The following is a 20,115-nucleotide window of genomic DNA, read 5'->3' as shown; positions in this document are numbered from 1 at the left end:
AATTTATTTGTATACAATTTTGTAGAAATATTCCCGGCAGGGTACACGGTGCCTCTCAACTTAACTAACTTTGCAAAAAGACGAAAGGATAAATTGCGCGTGGGGTCGAAGTCTCTCCGGGCAAACAATGTACAGGGGCTCGATTCTTGAATTCATTCGAAGGAGAAACGTATGCGAAAATTCTGCTCTTACAGAAAAGTTGCAAGTTGATCGGCTATTCGCATGGCTTTGACCAATCGACTTTCAACCTTTCTGTCGGAGCAGAATTTTCGTATACGTTTCTTCTTCGAATGAAATTCAAGAATCGGGGCCCCAGGTTCCGGACAGAATTAACACTCCCGGTTGTACGGCAAGAGCACCACAGCGCACCCTCGAGGCTCCCTCGGTAACGAAGGCGCACGGAGCGCCACGGGATCGAGCCACGCGTTCGCCCCTAGGATGTAACACGCGCCCTGGCCGCCCTGGGTGCCCCCAGATCTCCCAGATACTCCGGAGCAGTCCGGAGCCACGAGGTCCGACGACGTGGCCCGACGAGGCCGCCTCGTTTCTGCCTGCGCAAGGGTTTAAAAATAGTTAAAACAACGCGCCGACAAACCACAAATTGCCTCGACTTGGTGCCCCTTGAAATCGCTCGAATGAGTCCCGTGTCCTCGCGGTCCTCTGCCTGAAGACAAGACCGAGCCCGGCTACGACACGCGCCACCTTGCCGATTATGGCTTCGAAAGTCACGCTCTCCCAGGCTCTGGGGACGGACGGGAGCGATTACGGCCACCGGCAGAAAATCGCGACGCACTACCAAGTCAGGTGAGAGAACCCGGGCGAGACCGAGGGCGAGGTTTACCTCCCGGCGAGATTCATCTCATTCATCCAATGGCACGATAATATCAGTTTGCACGTCCGGCTGGATGTCGCCCGTTTCAACAGCTATTGTTTACGCCAGTTTGCACGTCGCATATATATGTATATACATTATTGTGTACCAATCGAGTCAGCGTACACTCTGTACCGAGCAAAGACTCGGATTGTAGTCTGCTATCGTGTATTGGATGAATAGGCTTGGAGGTAAATATTGATGGTTGCGTGTGTAGAGTACAGTATAACAGAGTACAATTAATCTGTAAACTGCACGTGAAATGCGAGATGTATACAGACAATAATTGCTTACGTACACCGTCGTTGCGAGAACCAATGAAAATACCAAGTGCGCTTGTTTCCAGTGCGACAAACAAATCAAGACTGAAGTATTGTATATTTTTTCACTACCTGTTATTCTTCGTCATGCTCGCCAAACTGTCCGCGGACATACTAGACCACCTGGATATATTTATCTTGGAAATCGAAGAGCTGCAAATACCACAGGTACAATAAAATGATATATCCTAACTATACATGTAAGATCCAACGTAATCCGACTGGCCGGCGATTCCTTTCGAGCGATTATATAATTGTTTGCATCGCAAACACCTTTGTGGACCAGTCCCGTCGCAAATGTAACGTGATAGAAGCTAAAGCGTACTTTCCGCACGCTGTCTCTTTGCACGTAGATTAGCATACTTGAGATACTTTCTGTTTAGCAACACAAGTTGTCGTTCTATCTTTCTTAGGAATTCACCAAGTAGCAATGCGTCAACCTGTGCCTTTTAACGGAAAGCTCCCTTGGCGGTGTTGGATTTACTCCCTTCCGTCTAACGGATTGACTTTGTCTTCTATTTCAGCCACTGTGGTGGGAATACATATGGTGCACTAGTTTACTGTTGTCTTTTCTCGCTCTCTCCGCGATTAAAAGGAATAGGATTAAAACACTGCAAAAATACATGATAGGTATCATCTTGCTGGGCTACGGGCCGTTGATTTATGCCATCGTGTACTACTTCAAGGATGTCTGGATATATTTAACCGTAGGCAAAACTGAGAACATTCATTTGTGGCAGGTACGATCGTATTCGAAGCCATCGAGTTTGCTCGACTAAATCTTTTCAAGTAAAGAGCGTCAGTTGTGTCCGCAAGATTCCTTTACACGCGTGTTTTACTTTTCAGAGTCTACCATACGGCGTACTTTGGTACGCTTTTATTCTTTTAGCCTCGCAGGTGCATTGTTTCTCCCTGTACTTTTCGTGGAATCTGCTGGTGGCGTGGAGAACACGAGGGGCCAAAAAACTGGATTAAACTCGAGAGGCTGCTGTAACCATCCACAAATTATGTATTATACATCAATTATGGACGTATATTTTGGCACATGTGAATTTTGACCCTTATTTATTGTATTTACGATGGGAAGGAAAAGATATACAATTGTTGTACAAGAAATAACATCCGAAATCTGTAAAAAAAAACCTATGCGAGAGATGTATATAAATGAAAGAGTATCGTTGTATATATGGGAATATGCACGCATACACAAATTAGATTTGTATTTTTTCAAACGATGGACTTTTACAAGTGCTTGTTCCGACACTGCCTATTTGCTATCTCCAGGGTTGAGTAACTCGTTACTTGTAATGAAGTTACAGTTACTTTTTTTGGTAACTCTAACTTAACTTTGTTACTTTTTCTCCGTATGTAACTGTAACTCAACTCAGTTACATTAATAGTTATTTTATACATATTTGAAACCTCTACAGATTGCATCATGCCTTGCATTTGCGTTTAAACGCCTTTACCGTCGCTTCACGATTCAAATGCAGATTTGATATTTTTATTTTCATCGCAAGAAAGTAATTGCAAAGTAACGATTCGTTACTTTTTCAGTAACTAGCTGTAATGCGTTACTTTTCAGAATCGATAACTTGTAACTGTAACTAGTTACATTTTAGCAAAGAAACTATAACTGTAACTAGATACTTTTATAAAGTAACTTTCCCAACCCTGGTTATTTCTATAATGTGTAACGAGTACCTACTTTATAAAAAAAACTTCACATCAACGGAAATCGTGTGAAATATCGTGTTCATAAAAAAAACAGTGTACAATATCGATAAGTAAAATATATGCTAATTTGTTTTGTCTAAATTACAAATTGTTTCGCAAACTAGAAATGTAAGGGCTTGATTAAACGCTACTCTTTGTGATTGAAGAGGCAAATGGATAAAGACATGCAACAAAAATTCGGCGTTGAGAAAAATGCTATAAAAATTATTTTATTGGAGGTCTTCTAGACTGAATTTGTCTCCAGTATAAAATAGCTTAATTAGAGGATTATTTATGGACTAGGTGATACACAAGAGTACACACATACCAATGATTACACAATGATATTGATAATTACCAATACGAGAAAATTATTCGTAAATATTTTGCAAAATGCTTTAAAACTTTCAGGAATGGGTAGAGTGTGAGCAATCAGATAAAAGATTACACTCGAAAATTCTAAAAATTCTGAAAATTTTATATATAAAAATTTACGCTTATCGCTAAAATTTTACTTCCTAATAAAGTGTCACAAAGGTGTTATTACGTTGGAAAAAGCTTACAGTGTTTCCAACAATTCCAGCAGTTTTAGAGCTTAATAACGAAGAAGATGGGTGTCTCTTTACGGGATCGCAAACACAATTTATCACACAGTGTGTTAGTCATCATTGAGAAACTGATCTAGTGGGTTTGGGCCTATTCTTTTCGGTGTAGTCAACACTTTCGCCGGATTGTCAGCTGAAATGCACTCAAAATTGATAAATGTTAGAAAATGCACACACACACACACATATGTCATGCATGTGTATGCATAAAAGAAAAACAAAGATATTGCGTCACCTGTTGTTGGACGCTGAGCATTAAGACAGCTGAGCCATTCTGTCAGACTGATCAGTCTATCGTTATTGATGTCACAATATCTCGGTAATTTTTTACCACATCTCCGGAGTTGTCTATTTGCTATACTCGCTACCATTGTGCGAAAACTTTTCCACTCTTTTTTGTCTAAAGCCTGTAATAAATAATACATGTTTATTACAGGTACCTATAATATATGCGAGGCGTAAAACTACCAAAGATGAATATTTTTGGGCCATCACAAAAGTAGAATAAAGCTGACAACGAGAGAAAGTAATTAAAAAATCAATCAGCAGAATTTAATTATAAAAGAGCAGAAATTATAAACTTTTCTCTAAATGCGATTAGTGGATTGAAAAATTGTTCTGCCCGTATTTATGTTGAATATAATAATAGCATCTTATATATCTCCATCAATAGATATTGCTGAAAGATAAAAATCGCAGATTATCTTCTGTCGAATACCTTATTTTTATTTTTGTCGAGCATCACAAAATGCCACATGGCTATTTTTTCCTCCCTAGAAGCCTGCCAATTGACAGTAGTTTCGTTAGAATCGATGTTGGAAGCTTCCATTTTCTTTTGCATGAGCTCCATTAGGTCCCGAAGGAATATTTGTTTCTTTAACTCTGGACATCCTAGGAACGTTAGAGAATTAATATCATTAGTTTGAAATATACAATTTCGATATACGCAACGAGTAATTTTCAAGAAAACGAACTACAACTACCTTTCATAGGTCTACTGGGAGTCGGAACTGGATTACAATTCGGCGAGAGATCCTTCGTGGATGTTCCTGGTATCGGCTTACCAGTATCTTGATACACGCACCAACAATAACCCGCATAGCACTGCACTCGATGATACCTTCCATCGGACATGCATTGTGGAACATACAAATTCTTTTCTCGCTGCTTCTGATCCTCCAATACTGATCTTCTGTCCGATATGCAGTCATTTGCTGCAAAGGAGAAGATATTAACAGTTTCGTATGTATAGAAATCTGTACGTGATTTATTTGACGATAAAGCCGATGTGTACGTTACAATCTAAACAAAAAAAGCATCTGAGAGTGTAGAGACAATATTTGTAACAAAGCATCGATAATTACATTAAACATGCACTTGTTACAATTGTCGAACTTACCATCGCTTTCCTCCTTAGTATCCAAATGATCGTTATTAAATGGTAAAGTGTGAATAGGATGGCCAATGGCTGGGCTACCTTTCAAAACTGTAGAAAATAAAGAAATTTGTTACAAGTCTACTTTTCAACATATCTAATCAAATAGGAAAATTAATTAATTTTCTCTCTCTCTCTCTCTCTCTCTTCTCTTCCCCTCCTCTCTTTCTTCCTCCTCCTTTTCTTCCCTTTCTCTCTTCCTCCCTCTCTTCTTCTTTTAAACTGCCAAAGCACAAATACTCTCTTAAATACTATACAGCGGATTCAAACAAAATCGTGATTTATTATCGAATGTTGATAATAAGTAATTACCAACACTTCAATATAATATAAATGTCCAATTATTAACAAAGAGAACACTCGCGCAATGCTGACGTGCGTATTAAACATTGGTGTAAATTATGTGCGATAAAATGGCACTTGTATTAGTCTTCAATTCATATTAAAAAAGTCTCTCCTGGTGAGAAAGAGAAAATTATCTTATGCGGTAAAAGTTGGCTGTTAAAAATGGAACATAGTTGAAATAATGTTGAATCTCGCAGGGTTGCATCATTAAAAATAGATCTATCCTACGAAAAGAGGTGTGGACAGCGCCAGATGCGAAGGACTGGGACTCACCTCGGTCCTTGGCCCGTGTCCTTTGGGTCTCAGGGACCTCGGCACGCTCGTCTGCGGGGTTCAGCGACAAGAACAAACGTACTAAATGATAACAATGACAATCACTCAGCCGATCGATCTTATCTCTATGTGTGCAATTTTTGTTTTGTGTCATCGCAGGATTCTTAGCGTGCCACCGGGCATTGATAATTCAACAACGATAGAAATTTGGTGGAGTGTGTGGACGCACAAGATATGTACTAGAGATGTGGATATTCATACGGTACGAAATTTTCTTATATGAAAACATAAACATGTATAATTATATGTAAAATATGTTTATATACGTTTTCCCTAAACCTGTTGCACTCAATGCACTGTATTTCTCTTTCTACGCGAACATTTAAATTAATGATATAAAAAAAGAATTAAAATTGGAAAGAAATAGAATTATTGCGAGATATAAAAACCCATGGTAAAATAATGATCCAAATGATCAGAATCGTGCCATCTCAATTTCTGGCAGAGCTGCGTCCAACCGTTGCGAATAATATAAATTAGTCCTCCCTTAATTCTTTCCGTTTCTTTGGGAATTTGTATTCTGTGTCTTCGAACGATGAACAAACGGAGCCGACTATCGCGACTATTTTATCGAGAAGTAACACAGAGAAATAACGCAGCGGTTTACTTGTTATTAGACAGTCATAAATAGCAAATAATCATTGCCGTCATGACGCATGGGCGAGAATTTAGCTCGTACATGAGGTCAATTACTTCAATTCCTCAGCAGCCGGTCGCACGCGCGCATTCGTGTAGGCAACTTCCGGCAGGATTCACAAATGTTAAGCGAGTCGACGACGACGGCACATGTGGTCCTTGACCACGCGACATCCTGTTGCGGCGGTATCGTCGTTAATTTAAAGCCGCGATTTACTCGCCGAAATGACATTCCTCCTCCGCCTGATTATACTCGACGGAGAATTGTCCTTCCTCTCCCTTTTATTCGGTTCGACTTTCTCGGGTACCGCAAAACCTTTGTCTGCAATATGCCTCCGCACGTTTCTTGCGTACCGGTCTCGACGATACACCCTCGAAATCAATCGTGCAGAACGAGCGGAATGTAACGGCAAATAATTTGTTTCTAAATGAGTTTTGTTTTTTACGGTATTCACGATTCGCTTGAATGCAATCGTGGAAGAGCGTGAAAACTTGGATCAGTAAAATCCAGAAACTGAGAGCTTTAAGTCTCTAGTTAGAGAAAAAATTATTAATGTTAAAAAAAGATTTATTAAATAGATTCTTTTCGCGTATTAACGGCATACTAATGTGAATGAAAACTTTAGGAGGATTTCTTTTTTATGCGCTTATCTCTGTATAATAGAAAGCTCGTTAAAATGTTTTGTTCGTGTCATACGAGAAGGGCGAGTTCTTGTCTGTCCTGATAACTTTGTAAGATTAGATAAACGAATACACCTACTGTACAATCGTAGAAAAACCAAACTCTCGCTTTTCTTTTAGAAGATCTCTACGGAATGTCGAGTTTTTACACAATTTTCAGCTCGGTTTAGTCTTGCAAAGCACGCTGGACGCGAAGAAAAAATTCATTTTTCTCCATCATCCAAGACTACAAGTGAGAATTTGGTTTCCAATAAAAGAAGTCCGTGCAAGTGGCACAGTGATAAACGAGGCAACATGAATGCAGCAACTAACAAGGGACATGACCTAAGTGTCCGGCGCCGATTGTTCTCTCCTTGAAATATGTTATTAAGCATTAAAATCTAAGAGATACGTACGGAATGCGCGTTACTAGGCCACAAGTCTCAGCCTCGAAACAAGCCCTATATTCTGTAAAGAGACTTGCGCTCTTCGAGTGTTTCGTTCTTTTCTCAAAGAATTGCGCGCTTGTCGTGTACACTGTGCCACTGCCCAACGGTTAACTTGAAAGAAGACTCGTACAATATGCATGTGACTTACGAGTGAAATCACTGGCGAGACAAGCACCCCATTCCTGCTTGGATAGTTTTAAATCCCGATTTAGATCGCACGTGCGGGCGAACGTGCGTGCGCACTTCTTCGGTCTCACCGCCTTCTTGGCGAGTCTTCTGAGCTCCTGGTACTCAGTCTTATCTAAGTAACCGTCCGCGTTCTGGTCCAGCATGAGGAATTTCCACGACAACACCCGTTCGACATTCTTATCGTCTATCAACAGGAAAGCAATGCAGTCGCCATACGGAGGTACTGAAAAACTACGTGCGCCGACGCGATATGGTATATCGAGGCACTGTCTTCTGATTTTTTTTCAAAGCCACAAGCTCGCTTCGCGCTAGCTGATCGAGTTAATCGCGTTAATCAGAAGACCGATTAATCATATTCTTAACGATTGCGCGCGCCGCTTACCGTCAGCGGATATATTAGTCCGCCTGTATTCGATTCTGAAGTTCTCAATGAGGTTCCCGTTGAACTTGGATTTCTCGGTACGATCGCAGGTATTCCGATGCCTATTGCTGACGTACTGCCTGCGTTGCTTCTTAGCCGGCGAGCGTCGCTTTTGGCCGCTCCTAGTAGAAGCAGCTGATCTGGAACCGGCTCTCAAACATTTCGGTTTATCGTATTTTACCGTTGTGTTGGGCAACGGCCAGCCTTGCGGTGTTACACACCAACAATAGTCAGTCTCGGCGTGACACTGAATCGACGCGTACGTTCCATCGGGAAGACACTTAGGCCTTATGCCCAGCCGAGCGGTCAGTCTCGCTGAGAAGCACGCTGGTGTCTCTAGATAAAAGACGTATCATTCGCTTAACTTGACTTTCATTCTGTTCTATATACGCGCGACAGATCACGGCAGATGTTTAATAAAAAGGGGCACTGCGAGTTTGTGCATCTAACAGGCAAAGATCTCATTTCAAGAGAGAAAGATAGAAGGAGGGAGATAGGAGGAATCGAAAGCAAAACACTTGGACTGTAATCTGAAAGAATTTCTCACCTAATTCTTCACAGGTGTAAACTTATCAAGGGCTAGAGAGAGACAAAGGTGCAAACCTGGACAAGGTCCGGTGTGTTTGACGAGAACGGACGCGCCTTGACATTGCTCAGAAATAATCTGACACTGATTGGAATATGTGACTCCGTCACTTCCGCACACCGGCGTACTTCCACCACCGTTCATCGTGCATTCAGCTATCCTTTTCCTACACTCCTCCTGTAATGAACAACAGAAATTTACGTCCTGCAAAAAGTATCCGTTGCTTTTTAGAGCGAGGCGTAGCGCAGATTAGCGACACTCCAGGGTTAAATGTACATACGTTACACACGTTAATTACACATCCGTTAAATATGTGATCGCTCGACTGCAGCGTGACGTCTCACGGCGGAAACCTCGACGGGAAGGGAATAGTTGTATAGCTACTCGGTCGCCTTTTGTCGTAATTAATTTGATAAGGAGGAAACGAATGACCACGATATAAAGGAAAACGATTTTCTCCTCAACCGCTGCATCGAGGGATCACGCGTGCATGAGCGACTACCAACGTTATCGCCACGGGGATTGATCGAACCGCACGATTTCTCACAATCTCGCGCGCATTCCCTCGCACAATTTCGAAAACAACCTGTCGCGCGAGGGTAATTTAACTATTAAGAATATTCTTAAAGTCGCCAGCAGTAATTATAAATTAATAATATCGGTGATTTTTTGTCGACCGTGTCTGGTAATTAAAATTCTTATTGCGAAAAATATTACCCCAGCCAGGATTCGAACCTGAGTAATTTAACTTGACGATTGTGTTATGCGACGTCTCTCCCTACGTGTCGTCATTCTTTGTAAATTTAATTGAACGCATCATCTTTCCTTTTTTCTGCCTTTACTTTTGACGGCTTGTGCTTAATCACAGTCGACAGTTTTAAGATTGAGAAAAAGACCACTTCGCTATTTACAATTGAAACGTGTACAAACATGTCCGTGCTTACTGTCCTTAATCGATAAATGGGTTTTCATTCACGAATCTTTTACACACGTATACAAAAGGCCCCAATAACTTGGTACATTTTCTTCGATTGCCTGTTAAATGTGCGGTAAGCGTATAATCATTGTCATGAGGCAAATTGCAGGCGCTAATCCTACAGTTTTTATTCCCCGTTTCATGTTGTTGGCGCGAAATTATCGCCGCTGCAGAACGGAATTGGTATAATTGCTAAATTGATACAATTGCTAAGAACAGTGAAAGTTTCGCTCGTTTAAGCCTCCACTTAATAACTTTAAATATTACGCTGCGGCGTTCTATTCTTGCGCTTGCGATTTTTTACGGTTTAAATTTGAAATTTTAGTTAAATAAAAAAGCGTTTCGTGAAATTTCTCCGCCTTCTTTTTAGTTCAATCTATAATAAAATGTAAATGTACTTGTGTATTTCGCTTCGAGAATATTATCGACACAATAACGTATCGACGTATAAGACAGTTACATCTCTTAAAAATAATGTCCGGCAAAAAGTTTTGTATATAACAATGTATATAAATATATGTAATTATATCAAGTATATCGACATGTGTTTCCTTTCTTTGCATAATTTCCGTTTGTATATACACAAAAAACAATAATTAAAAAATTTAAAGGCTAATTTTTTAATTGCTGTTGCACAAGAAAGTAAAGTTTGAGAAAATGAAAAATTGCCCGTATACATATGTAATAATCGTAACGACATAAAATGTTATTACACAGAATATTGTACAATCTTCTTAATTTTTAATTTTACTTTTTGTAAAGAAAAAAGTGCAAAAGCTTTTCCTAATTATTTCTCAATTATATTCTTCTCTATTATTTTTTTCTACATATGCAGGTAAAAATTATACAAAAGAAAGAAAACACAAAGAACATATTTTATATGAAAAACTCTTCACCGGGAGAGACGTCGTATTTCTCCGAGCAAAAAAATCCGAGGCGAGAATCGATTAAAAATCTTTATATTCTACCGGCTATAAATTTTACAGAATTTACAAATTTACAAATTTACAACGGCCGTAGGCAGCAAGTGCCAATGTGTCGATAAACGCTAATTTGGTGAGCGTGGCGAGAGTCGACAAACCAGCGCCATTGTTATAAACCACCAACACCATTGTATTTGCAAGAGAATGCACGTTTCGCGCGTGCCTCTCGTTGTTGCATTTGCGTTTACATTTGCGTTATCAAGAAAATGATTTTGAAGCGTCGGTTGGCCAATGGCGGCCGAAGGTAATACCCGAGATAGGGTCTCTCAAGACAATTCGCGCGGGGGAATAAAAAGAGAAGCAAATCGCTCGAGTACCTTAGCCGATGTCACGGTATTAGCCGCCGCGGCGTCAAGATCGACGGCGAGCAACAGGAGTACGGCGACTCGCATCGTCGGGAACACCATCGTGTTCTCCCCCAGTCCTCTCGATGCGTTTCTCAGAAAATGGTGAAAGAACGAGGGAACTTGTCTAAAAAACACGCCGCTAACACGCGCGCAACACTCTACACACGTACACCCGCTACATTCCTATGTTCCCAGCATACAGCGCATTCCCGTTTGTCTGTCTTTTTATTCGAAATGCTGTGTGCACCGCCGACACTCATCGGTTTCCCGATCGATGAACCCGCCGAGTTCTGTCCCCCCGATGAATTTCGGAGGACGAGGACGGGCCGGGAAGGATTCCTGCGTGGATCCGGATGGTTCCGCGCGAGGCGTGCCGTGACCAACCGTAGCGAATGCCGCGGATCAACTGGCACTTGCCACTTGCCAGGCCGCTGGAGCAGCCTCCGCAACGGCCTGATATTCGTGGCACTCCGACAACTCACTGCGTGCCTCGTCCAACGCTGCGGGGCCCCGATCCCTATCGGGAGTAGGGATGAATACTCCCCGAGTCTAGAAACCGTAGCGACTTCGACTCATTTCTGCCTCCTTCGTGTGGGACTAGTATTTTTGACACGACGTCGACACACGTTTCTTTCGACAATTTTCTTTTAAACGCGATCTCGAGCGTTTTGCCGATTGCTCTTTAAACTTTGCAATTTTGTACGTACACACTATCTGCGAAAATCTGGTAAAGAGTTCGAGAGAAGATAGAGAATTAAACTAAATTAAATTTACATTGGACCAAAATTAATTCAAGTTCACCTTTTAAAGATAACTTCACCTCCCGGAAAATGCTTTTTTTGATAAAGGAAAAAGTAATTCTTCGAAGAGATGCTTAAATATACGAAATCCATTAATCTCTCGACATGATAAATCATCATTGTATATGACTAATAGAGGTACATAGAATAGTTTCTTTTTACTTACAATTAGTGCATTCTTAAAGAAATAAAGATGGTGACCCACCCTATCTTTCGACATTCTTCTCAAATGCAACATTTTGTCCTTTTTTCCTCTCTCTCTTTCTGTTATTTTTCAACAAAATCGATTTTAATGTTTTTGTAGAAGAGAACAAGAATGATATGATTTTACAGCTGCATCTGCAAAGTGATAAAACGTTAGAAAGTCAAATATTTCCTGAAAAAAATTTTTTTACATATGATTATATTAATTAATATGCTCGCGTGTGTTTTTCTTTTCTCGTGTCTCTGTGCGTATAAGAAAAATAACAGAAAAATGAAATTGGAAAGAGAGCTTAATAGCTAATAAGTGCGTCAACCTCAAACGATGAGTGACGGCGAACTAATAAAGCTACGTGTGTTCAAACTCGGTGCAGCATGTTTGCACATGTCCAATGTTTAGATCGTCCACCCAACTGTCGACCTGCGTCACGTAGGTCGATTCACAGAAGCTCAGTCTCGTCATTTAATAGACACACCTCGTGCAAACACATTGATAATATGATTATTGCATATGATTATGCGTAGACAATACTTCTTATTTACTTAAACTTCCACTTTCAATATAAAAAAAGCAATGCAAGCATTATCTTTTATTGTTTAATTGTTTCTCTTATTATTTTTTCTGTATATACGAGGAATTGCATAAGAGAAAGAAAACATATATATGAACGTATTTTAAGTATAATTACATACATATCTATATACGTTTTCAAATAAAAACCTGTTTTGTTAGAAATCATACATATTTCCTTCTCTCTAGAACCATCGTTCTCGCATGGTAAAGCATAAAAATGTTCGATGACTCGACGTGCATTACATGATTCACGAATGACAATAAATAAAGGATAAACCGATCGAATTGATTATCATATCTGCGTGAAGTATATAACACACTGAAACAATTAAACTGTAGAATTATATAATATATAAAATAGCGCGGTCTCCTTCCGGCATTAATCTCTCATCAACGTGACCCTTCATTATCTCGTAGCGCGAATTAAATTCGGACCGCGAAGCGTGCCAAGTCAGAAGCGGATAGAAATTACGTCCGGCAGTGCTTTCATTTTCCTCCTTTTCATTCGCGCGCAATGCGGATGCGCGACACGTGCCAGATGCGATCGGAGACTCCACGTGAGTCATCGGGAATTCGAAACCGATTCAAAACTGGTTGTTCGACCGATGGAATGTAACTTTTAACAGCGAACGGGCCCGCGGTTAAACGATAGCTCACAGAGCGAGTGTACTTGAGGAGAGGGGGGGGGGGGGGAAACCCGCCATGCCGAGTCAATTTTAAAGAGCCAATGTGGGGAATATCAGCGGAGAATTTTATATCAATACTTTTTATATTATTAAACACACCCGACACAGAAGGTGCCGCGATTATCGACTCGCCTCCGTCTGAAGATTTGTCCTACCCCATACAGCACAGATCCCAGACAGCACAGACCTCCCGAAGATGTCCTAAAGACATTCTCTGGACGTCCTCATATCCTAAGAATGTCCTAAGAATGTTCCCAGGACATCCATAGGATATCGTGTGCTGTCTGGGATGGTTGCAGTTACATTGCAGAAACGTTGCAATCTTGCAGAGACATTGCAGGGATATAAAATTGCAAACTTTCGACAGCAATGTTGCAGCAATGTTTCAAAAATAATAAAAATACTATATTTTCTATTTAAAAAATTTTTCTAATTACGAGAATTTTTTAATGTTATTTTCGTTGATACCAATAATGCGCGAATTATTAAGTACTTGATCAGATCGCGGTGTTGCTCGCAATCTCCATCTATTGCGAAGCGACATAATCTCCTTAGGTTGCTTCGCAATAGCTTGCTGTGTATTGAAAAAGGCCCGGATGCATATGTAATTAGTAAATTCTCTGCTTTTGTACAACAACAACAAATTATTCCAAAAATATTGCACCTCAACATTGCTATAATGTTGCACTGCAATCTCTCTGAGGGCGGGCATTTCAACGTTGCCGCAATCCTCCAGAAACGTTGCAGCAATGTTGCGCAACGTTGCTGCAATATTGCAATCTTGCAATGTAACATTTCTGCAATCTTCCTGCAATCTTTCTGTGCTGTGTGGAACGAGCACGAACGACCGGTTATCGTTACAAACCGAAGTAAAATGACGCGTATAGAAAACGCGATCCCTCGCATCGAGCTTTGCCTTCATTCGACAGAGTCATCTAAGGCGATTATCTTGAAATTAAAAGAGAGCGCGATTCGGTAAAAAACTTTTAATTCAAAAATATATAATTACATGTATACACACCAAGCGTGTGCTAAATAGACAAATAATTCAAAGTAAATTACAACGAGAACGGAAACGTGAGCTAAGTGAATGCAACTTCGAGAGAATTAATTGAAAAGCAAAACGTGGATATGAAGATTTTCAGGTCGTTTAACATTTATGCGGATTTGATACGTTGCGTGTTCGTCAACGCGCTCGTTCTCGCATTAATTGATATTTCAATTGAGACGCGTTCTCAAAGCGAGCACGGGTCGAACGCTCCGGGTTTTATTAACAGCTAGATCGGATATCTAGAGTTATTTGCTCGCGCGAAGAGGAGCGGCATGGGGCAAAGGGAAAGCGGACTCGATTGGTTGCGCCATGTTGTTGACACAGCTTCCGACTCCGCCGACGAAGCTCCACTGATTATCGCTGTGTCAACAATACCGCGCTCGTATGTACATATGTACATACATGCAACATATCTACTTGCCCTTCTTTTTTTACTTTCTGTCACTTTGCGCTTGTCGTCTACATTTCGCACGGGTAATCAGTGTATTATGAAATGATAAAATGCCTTATACGAATGTTTCACGCTAGAGAGAGAGAGAGAGAGAGAGAGAGAGAGAGAGAGAATTAGGAAAAATACTTTTTCTTTTTAGTTTCATTCGCAGTGCACGCAACAGTGGTATTCTGCTTTTCTCTTTCTTCCCTTCCTCTTCTCCCTTTCCATCGCTGTCCCATTCCTTTTCCTGCCGCTCTCCAGCTTCCTCTCTCGATCTCCCTTTCTTCCTCGTTAATTTCTGTTTCTCTTTAAAGATATCTTTGCGCAAACATGTCCTATCCTATAAAAGTCAATCGAATAGCAACTGTTTCGACATAGTTTACGCGTTAACTGTTTAGAGAACTTTTATTAGTTTTACATTTAAAAAAAACAATTAAAAGAATGAGATAACTATTTACAGAAACACTATTAAGCCTCCGCTGAATCGCACAATACTTGTTGAAGAATGCGCATCCCGTCTTCGAATTTATGATACACGTACGATTGTTCTACCGGTGATCTAATAGAAATCTTTTCCACTGTTATCACCGTCCCATCTTCATTCTCCGTTAAACTCCAGATATTGCGAAAGTATATTGTTTGAATAGGGTTATTGATGAGGCTCGAACTGGTCCATGCACATACATGTACCTATAATTATCGTTACATTTTATTGGAAAAATAGCTAAAAACATAAAGATTACGATTCTCTCGACTACTTATAATTTTTTTCCACAATATTGTTACACGGACTTGTTTGACAAATCAGTCTTGAAAGAATCCGGGAGAAAGTAGATAGAAAATGGAAAATCATCTGTCGAGTCGAGACAATTGGCCCGGGAGACCAAAGATTTAATGTTTGCAATGTTAAAAATTGATTTCCAGTGCCGCTAAGTAACAATTTCTATGGCTCGCAAAACATGCGCACCTTTGAGAAAGAGTATAGACTTTTTTTATTCGGAAAATTGATTTTATCAATCAATCAATCGTGCTTATAATCTCTCACTTACATTCTTTTTCAAAATCCGCGAGCACGATTTCATCGCATGTAGTATCAAGGCACAGATTCTGGCGACGTGCATGCTCGAGTCGTTCCCAGCTGCTTCCAAGCCGTCGGGGTAATCGTCCAAGTCTATCAGAAGCACGGAGGGTACGGCTGCATAGGTATGCAGTTGAAAAAGTTGCTCCACGAGAGCCTTGTAATCCTGCAAATATCTGCGTAAATAAATATTAAGACGTTACCACACAGCGATGCATGAAATACGTAGAGGAAAGTCTCCTATTATGAGATAAACACTTAACACGAGATAGCAGAGTCTCTGCTAAATTAATAGGCATTATCTGTTGGCTCCATCACAAATTCATTGCCCTTGGAGTAAAATTTGTTTAGTGGGAAATTCATCGTTAGATTGTGTAATCGTTGCGAAAAAAAAGATTTGCGATTGAATTTGAGTGTTGAAACCTGCTGTCTCATATTAGAAGCCTATCTCATAATAGAAGACTTTCCTCTACATATAAGTGCATGGTCAATAAGATTCGGTGCAATGCGTTTCACTAGTCTTGAATGTAATATTGTCACACGAGACAAATTTATTGAATACAAATTGCTTTCTCCGAATGACGTTGCAATCTTGCAGATTGCAGTGCAATCTTGCAGAGACATTGCAGGGATATAAAATTGCAAACTTTCGATAGCAATATTGCAGCAATGTTTCAAAAATAATGAAAGTACTATATTTTCTATTTAAAAAATGTTTCTAATTACGAGAATTTTATAATGTTATTTTCGTTGATACTAATAATGCGCAAATTATTAAGTACTTGATCAGTGCGGTGTTGCTCGCAATCTCCATCTATTGCGAAGCGACATAATCTCCTTAGGTTGCTTCGCAATAGTTGCTGTGCATGAAATACGTAGAGGAAAGTCTCCTATTATGAGATAAACACTTAACACGAGATAGCAGAGTCTCTGCTAAATTAATAGGCATTATCTGTTGGCTCCATCACAAATTCATTGCCCTTGGAGTAAAATTTGTTTAGTGGGAAATTCATCGTTAGATTGTGTAATACACTTGCTGTGTATTGAAAAAGGTCCGGATGTATATGTAATTAGTAAATTCTCTGCTTATGTACAACAACGACAAATTATTCCAAAAATATTGCACCGCAACATTGCTATAAAGTTGCACTGCAATCTCTCTGAGGGCGGACATTTCAACGTTGCTGCAATCCTCCAGAAACGTTGCAGCAATGTTGCGCAACGTTGCTGCAATATTGCAATCTTGCAATGTAACATTTCTGCAATTTTCCCGCAATCCTTCTGTGCTGCGTGGGTATCAAAGTCTTTGGGAAGCAGTGACAAATGGGATATCCCGTGAAACACACATGTAACGTAAATCTCACATGAATCTCATTAGTTTGAGAGCGACGACCGTTGGATCTCTTCTGTCGTGGCAGGCCGCCGGTCGTCTTTCCAGAGGCATCGGGGTGATGTAAACGACGCGTTGTCCTTCCTCCGCCCAGTACGTCGCGGCCTACGTAGAAAAATATTTTCCGCCTTAGAAAGTCTCTCGTAGGAATGTCGAGATAGATTCGCGTGATAAGTGATTTCAGCGTTGGAGCCTCGGCGGTCGCTCACGTTTGCAGGTGTGAAAATAACGTACCTCGAACATGAAAGATTTGCTCAACTCTTTCGGGCCGCACAACAGCGTCGTCTTGACGTTCTTCGGGAACATAATTGTTGATGCGTAGCAAGGGTTGATAACCTGCAATGCGAAGATCCTGATAATCCTGAAAATAATCCTGAAGCGACTGCTTTATTCGCGACAAAACGTTGCGAATGCGCAACGATTATCTCTATCAAGCCAATAAAAAGCTGATTTTTTTATCCGGTACAAAATACAAAAAAAATATATGTAAAATATATCCATATATGATTTCCTTCTTTTTGTATAAACTTTCGTGCATGCGGTAAAAGATAATTAAAAGGACAATTGTCTCTGATTAAGAAGAAAATATCGCAGAGATAATAATCGAACCACCTTTCCCCGCGACCGTTGAATTGTCTTTTGCGTGAGTTTAAAAAAAAAGATTTTCAGTTCTGAGACTCAATCGTGAATCTTTTCCTCAAGCGTGAACTCGAGAAAGGTGAAAATTTTCATTGACAAATATTGAATTCGTTAATGAAAATTTTTGCTTTTCGACGAGTTCACACTAGAGAAAAGATTCATGACGGCCGAGCTCCTGATAGCAACTGCTCCCGACTTGTGGTGTAAATTGACGGCTCTAAAGGCCTTTGCACGTAAAAAAGTGTTAACCGTAACCGTAATTTATTTAGTCCGTGCAACCCAAGTAAAATTCCGTAGGTTACGGAATTACGGTTGTTTTCTGTTCCCGCACTGGTGAACTAGTGCAGTAAGCTTGAATGAGGAAAAATACACTTGTCCTACTCTAATTTATTGCACTACTTCACCAGTGTAGCAACAGGAAACAAGCCTCTGGATTGCTCCATTTGTCTGTACGTGTTGAAAACTACGATTACGGACTAAAATTACGGGTACGGTTAACACTTTTTTACGTGCAAAGGCCATAAGAGAATATTATCCTTGAACGCACGTATTCGAAATAAAATTGTTGAAGAGCTCAGGGGGTCACACCGAAGGAAAAAGATTCAGAATCTGGAAGAATCTCAGAACTTGGAAGATATGATCGCATATGAACGCAAAAATTAATTTAACCTTCCTTCAACGCAACACGACAGCGCGAGGCCGTGAAGTTGAGTTTAAGACGCGCGCAACGAGCTGCGCATGCGCAGCTTATAAATTAATTATAAATTATAAATTAATGAGAACAGCGATGAAGATTAGGTACATATTCGTTTAATATAAGAGAAAATAAAACAATAATTTTCGTTATATATAATTATATAAGATATATATATTAAAAAATATATATATTTTATATATTTGAGTTTTTAATAACACCTATATATTTTATAAAAATAAAAATGTACATTTAATTGAATAAAATACGATTCATTTAAGTAATATATGTATTTACGTGTATTTATGCAAGCATATATGTATTTTTGTTGAATAAGAATAAATAATTCTGACGATTTGAAGATAATTAAAAGATCTATAAACTTTTTTTAAAGGCAAAAATTATCAAAAATCACTAAAAATACGGTTTTTCGATAATTTAGGGGTGGCGCATCATTCCAAAAATCTGAAAAAATTTGTGAAATTAAAATTACCGAAAAATATTATTCACAAAAAAATTGGGGGTGAAGCCCTCTCAAGCTCGAAAATATTGCGATTTTTCATATTTAGTATTTTTTAAAACTAAGAAGATAGGTCTCCTACGCATTGAAAAAATTTGTATTAATGCAGTTCTATTAATTATGTTTAGATACTCAATTTTTTAAACAATTAGAAACGATAAAACGCGCGCTTCGCGCGCGCAGTTTGTGGTCGTGCATTGTATATTTTTAAGAATTTGTATACACGTGAAGAAGTAATTGTATGCGCAACGTTAATTTAAAATAAAAAGTAATTTGTCACTCACTGATACGGTTCGCAACAGCAAAGTTGTACATCGCTAACTATAATCAAATTTATTATAATATAAACATATATTTTGAACTGAATACATTATAGTGTTACGTCCTGTGGACTCCACGATTTCTCTCTTTTGGAAAGCTATAAGAAATATATATGTTTTTTTCTCTTGGAAACTATAATTTTAGAAATCAGCGGATATCGACTAGCTAACGCACGAGTCCCTTCCCCACAAAAAATTGTTTGTCAAAGTTTCACTTTTCGAAACTCGAAACGTAAAGTGCTTAGATTGTTGCTGGTCGATAGCCGTTGAAATATAAAAAAGGGGAGAAATAACAGATAGGATGGGATCAGGTCCATCAGACGGCAATACAAACTTTCACAAATGTTGGTCCTAATATTAGTTCGTTCCTTCATAAACGTCGGCCCGTAATTTTGACGATAACGTTGCCGGGCCGGAAGCCGCGGACCACCTTTACTATACATAAGTGCGATCCGAGACACAAAAAAAGGGGTTTCTAAAATCCATACGCCGACCAAAAATCTAACACCCAAAATTATGCAAAATCCAGACTATTGCATTAAATACAATTTATATTTAATATTTTTGAAAATTGGGTATTTATTAAAATAATTATATAGAATACTGAAAGTCTTCCTTTTAAATATGAACTCACAAAATTTTATACATATGGTTTTGTCTCTAACACTTATTCGAATCCACGTTCGAATCATTTGACTAAATAAAATAAAAGCACAGAACAGATGCTTTATTTTGCACAATTAGCAAATAACAAAAATGTAAGTACACTCACCTTACGATTTCTCTGCCGTTGCCCAATGCCGCCTAAGCCTGCTCCTCCTCTCAGATTTTCTTGTTGCACTTACACTCACACACTC

At 39.5% G+C, this 20,115-nt stretch overlaps 3 protein-coding genes across 4 annotated transcripts in view; 1 reads left to right on the top strand and 2 right to left on the bottom strand.

Annotated features, from left to right (window-relative positions):
• Nucleotides 1–400: 400 nt before the first annotated feature.
• On the top strand, nt 401–2,423 carry LOC105557566 (protein jagunal). Its single transcript, XM_012004827.1, has 4 exons — nt 401–804; nt 1,218–1,359; nt 1,716–1,931; nt 2,038–2,423. The coding sequence occupies exons 1-4, from the start codon at nt 713–715 to the stop codon at nt 2,164–2,166; spliced, it is 579 nt and encodes a 192-aa protein (XP_011860217.1). The 5' UTR covers nt 401–712; the 3' UTR covers nt 2,167–2,423.
• Nucleotides 2,424–3,122: 699 nt separating this feature from the next.
• LOC105557562 (SPARC-related modular calcium-binding protein 1) lies at nt 3,123–11,315 on the bottom strand. The gene is made up of 10 exons (XM_012004819.1): nt 10,843–11,315; nt 8,584–8,743; nt 7,942–8,316; nt 7,519–7,743; nt 5,566–5,616; nt 4,912–4,998; nt 4,496–4,726; nt 4,231–4,403; nt 3,748–3,919; nt 3,123–3,645 (listed from the first exon to the last, which is right to left on the bottom strand). The coding sequence occupies exons 1-10, from the start codon at nt 10,930–10,932 to the stop codon at nt 3,566–3,568; spliced, it is 1,644 nt and encodes a 547-aa protein (XP_011860209.1). The 5' UTR covers nt 10,933–11,315; the 3' UTR covers nt 3,123–3,565.
• A 28-nt stretch (nt 11,316–11,343) lies between these two features.
• LOC105557563 overlaps nt 11,344–20,115 on the bottom strand; it is a 12,557-nt gene continuing 3,785 nt past the window's right edge. Inside the window, exons 3-8 of one of the 2 annotated variants that reach the window (XM_012004820.1) lie at nt 17,320–17,421; nt 17,060–17,190; nt 15,667–15,871; nt 15,159–15,307; nt 11,839–12,011; nt 11,344–11,421 (exon numbers count right to left, since the gene is read on the bottom strand). In XM_012004820.1, the coding sequence (XP_011860210.1) occupies nt 11,879–12,011; nt 15,159–15,307; nt 15,667–15,871; nt 17,060–17,190; nt 17,320–17,391 (690 nt within the window). In that variant the 5' untranslated portion in view covers nt 17,392–17,421 and the 3' untranslated portion in view covers nt 11,344–11,421; nt 11,839–11,878. Of the gene's footprint in view, nt 11,422–11,838; nt 12,012–13,927; nt 14,958–15,075; nt 15,308–15,666; nt 15,872–17,059; nt 17,191–17,319; nt 17,422–20,115 lie in introns of those variants that run through there. The other variant, XM_012004821.1, reaches the window with a different exon arrangement.

Source organism: Vollenhovia emeryi, unplaced genomic scaffold (genome assembly GCF_000949405.1).
Source record: "Vollenhovia emeryi isolate VEMERY1.0 unplaced genomic scaffold, V.emery_V1.0 DF939456.1, whole genome shotgun sequence".
In the NCBI taxonomy this organism is placed as follows: Eukaryota; Metazoa; Arthropoda; class Insecta; order Hymenoptera; family Formicidae; genus Vollenhovia; species Vollenhovia emeryi.
The sequence above is the reverse complement of the archived record's forward strand: the minus strand, read 5'-3'. Positions and strand labels throughout refer to the sequence as shown.

Excerpts from the sequence above, each read along its gene's own strand:
- LOC105557566 (XM_012004827.1), top strand. The coding sequence starts at position 713 with ATGGCTTCGAAAGTCACGCTCTCCCAGGCTCTGGGGACGGACGGGAGC. Across the intron at positions 1,360-1,715 it reads AAGAGCTGCAAATACCACAG|CCACTGTGGTGGGAATACAT; the intron begins GTACAATAAAAT and ends CTTCTATTTCAG. Across the intron at positions 1,932-2,037 it reads AGAACATTCATTTGTGGCAG|AGTCTACCATACGGCGTACT; the intron begins GTACGATCGTAT and ends TTTACTTTTCAG.
- LOC105557562 (XM_012004819.1), bottom strand. The coding sequence starts at position 10,932 with ATGGTGTTCCCGACGATGCGAGTCGCCGTACTCCTGTTGCTCGCCGTC. Across the intron at positions 8,317-8,583 it reads ACACACCGGACCTTGTCCAG|AGACACCAGCGTGCTTCTCA; the intron begins GTTTGCACCTTT and ends TCTTTTATCTAG. Across the intron at positions 4,727-4,911 it reads TACTAAGGAGGAAAGCGATG|CAAATGACTGCATATCGGAC; the intron begins GTAAGTTCGACA and ends TCTCCTTTGCAG.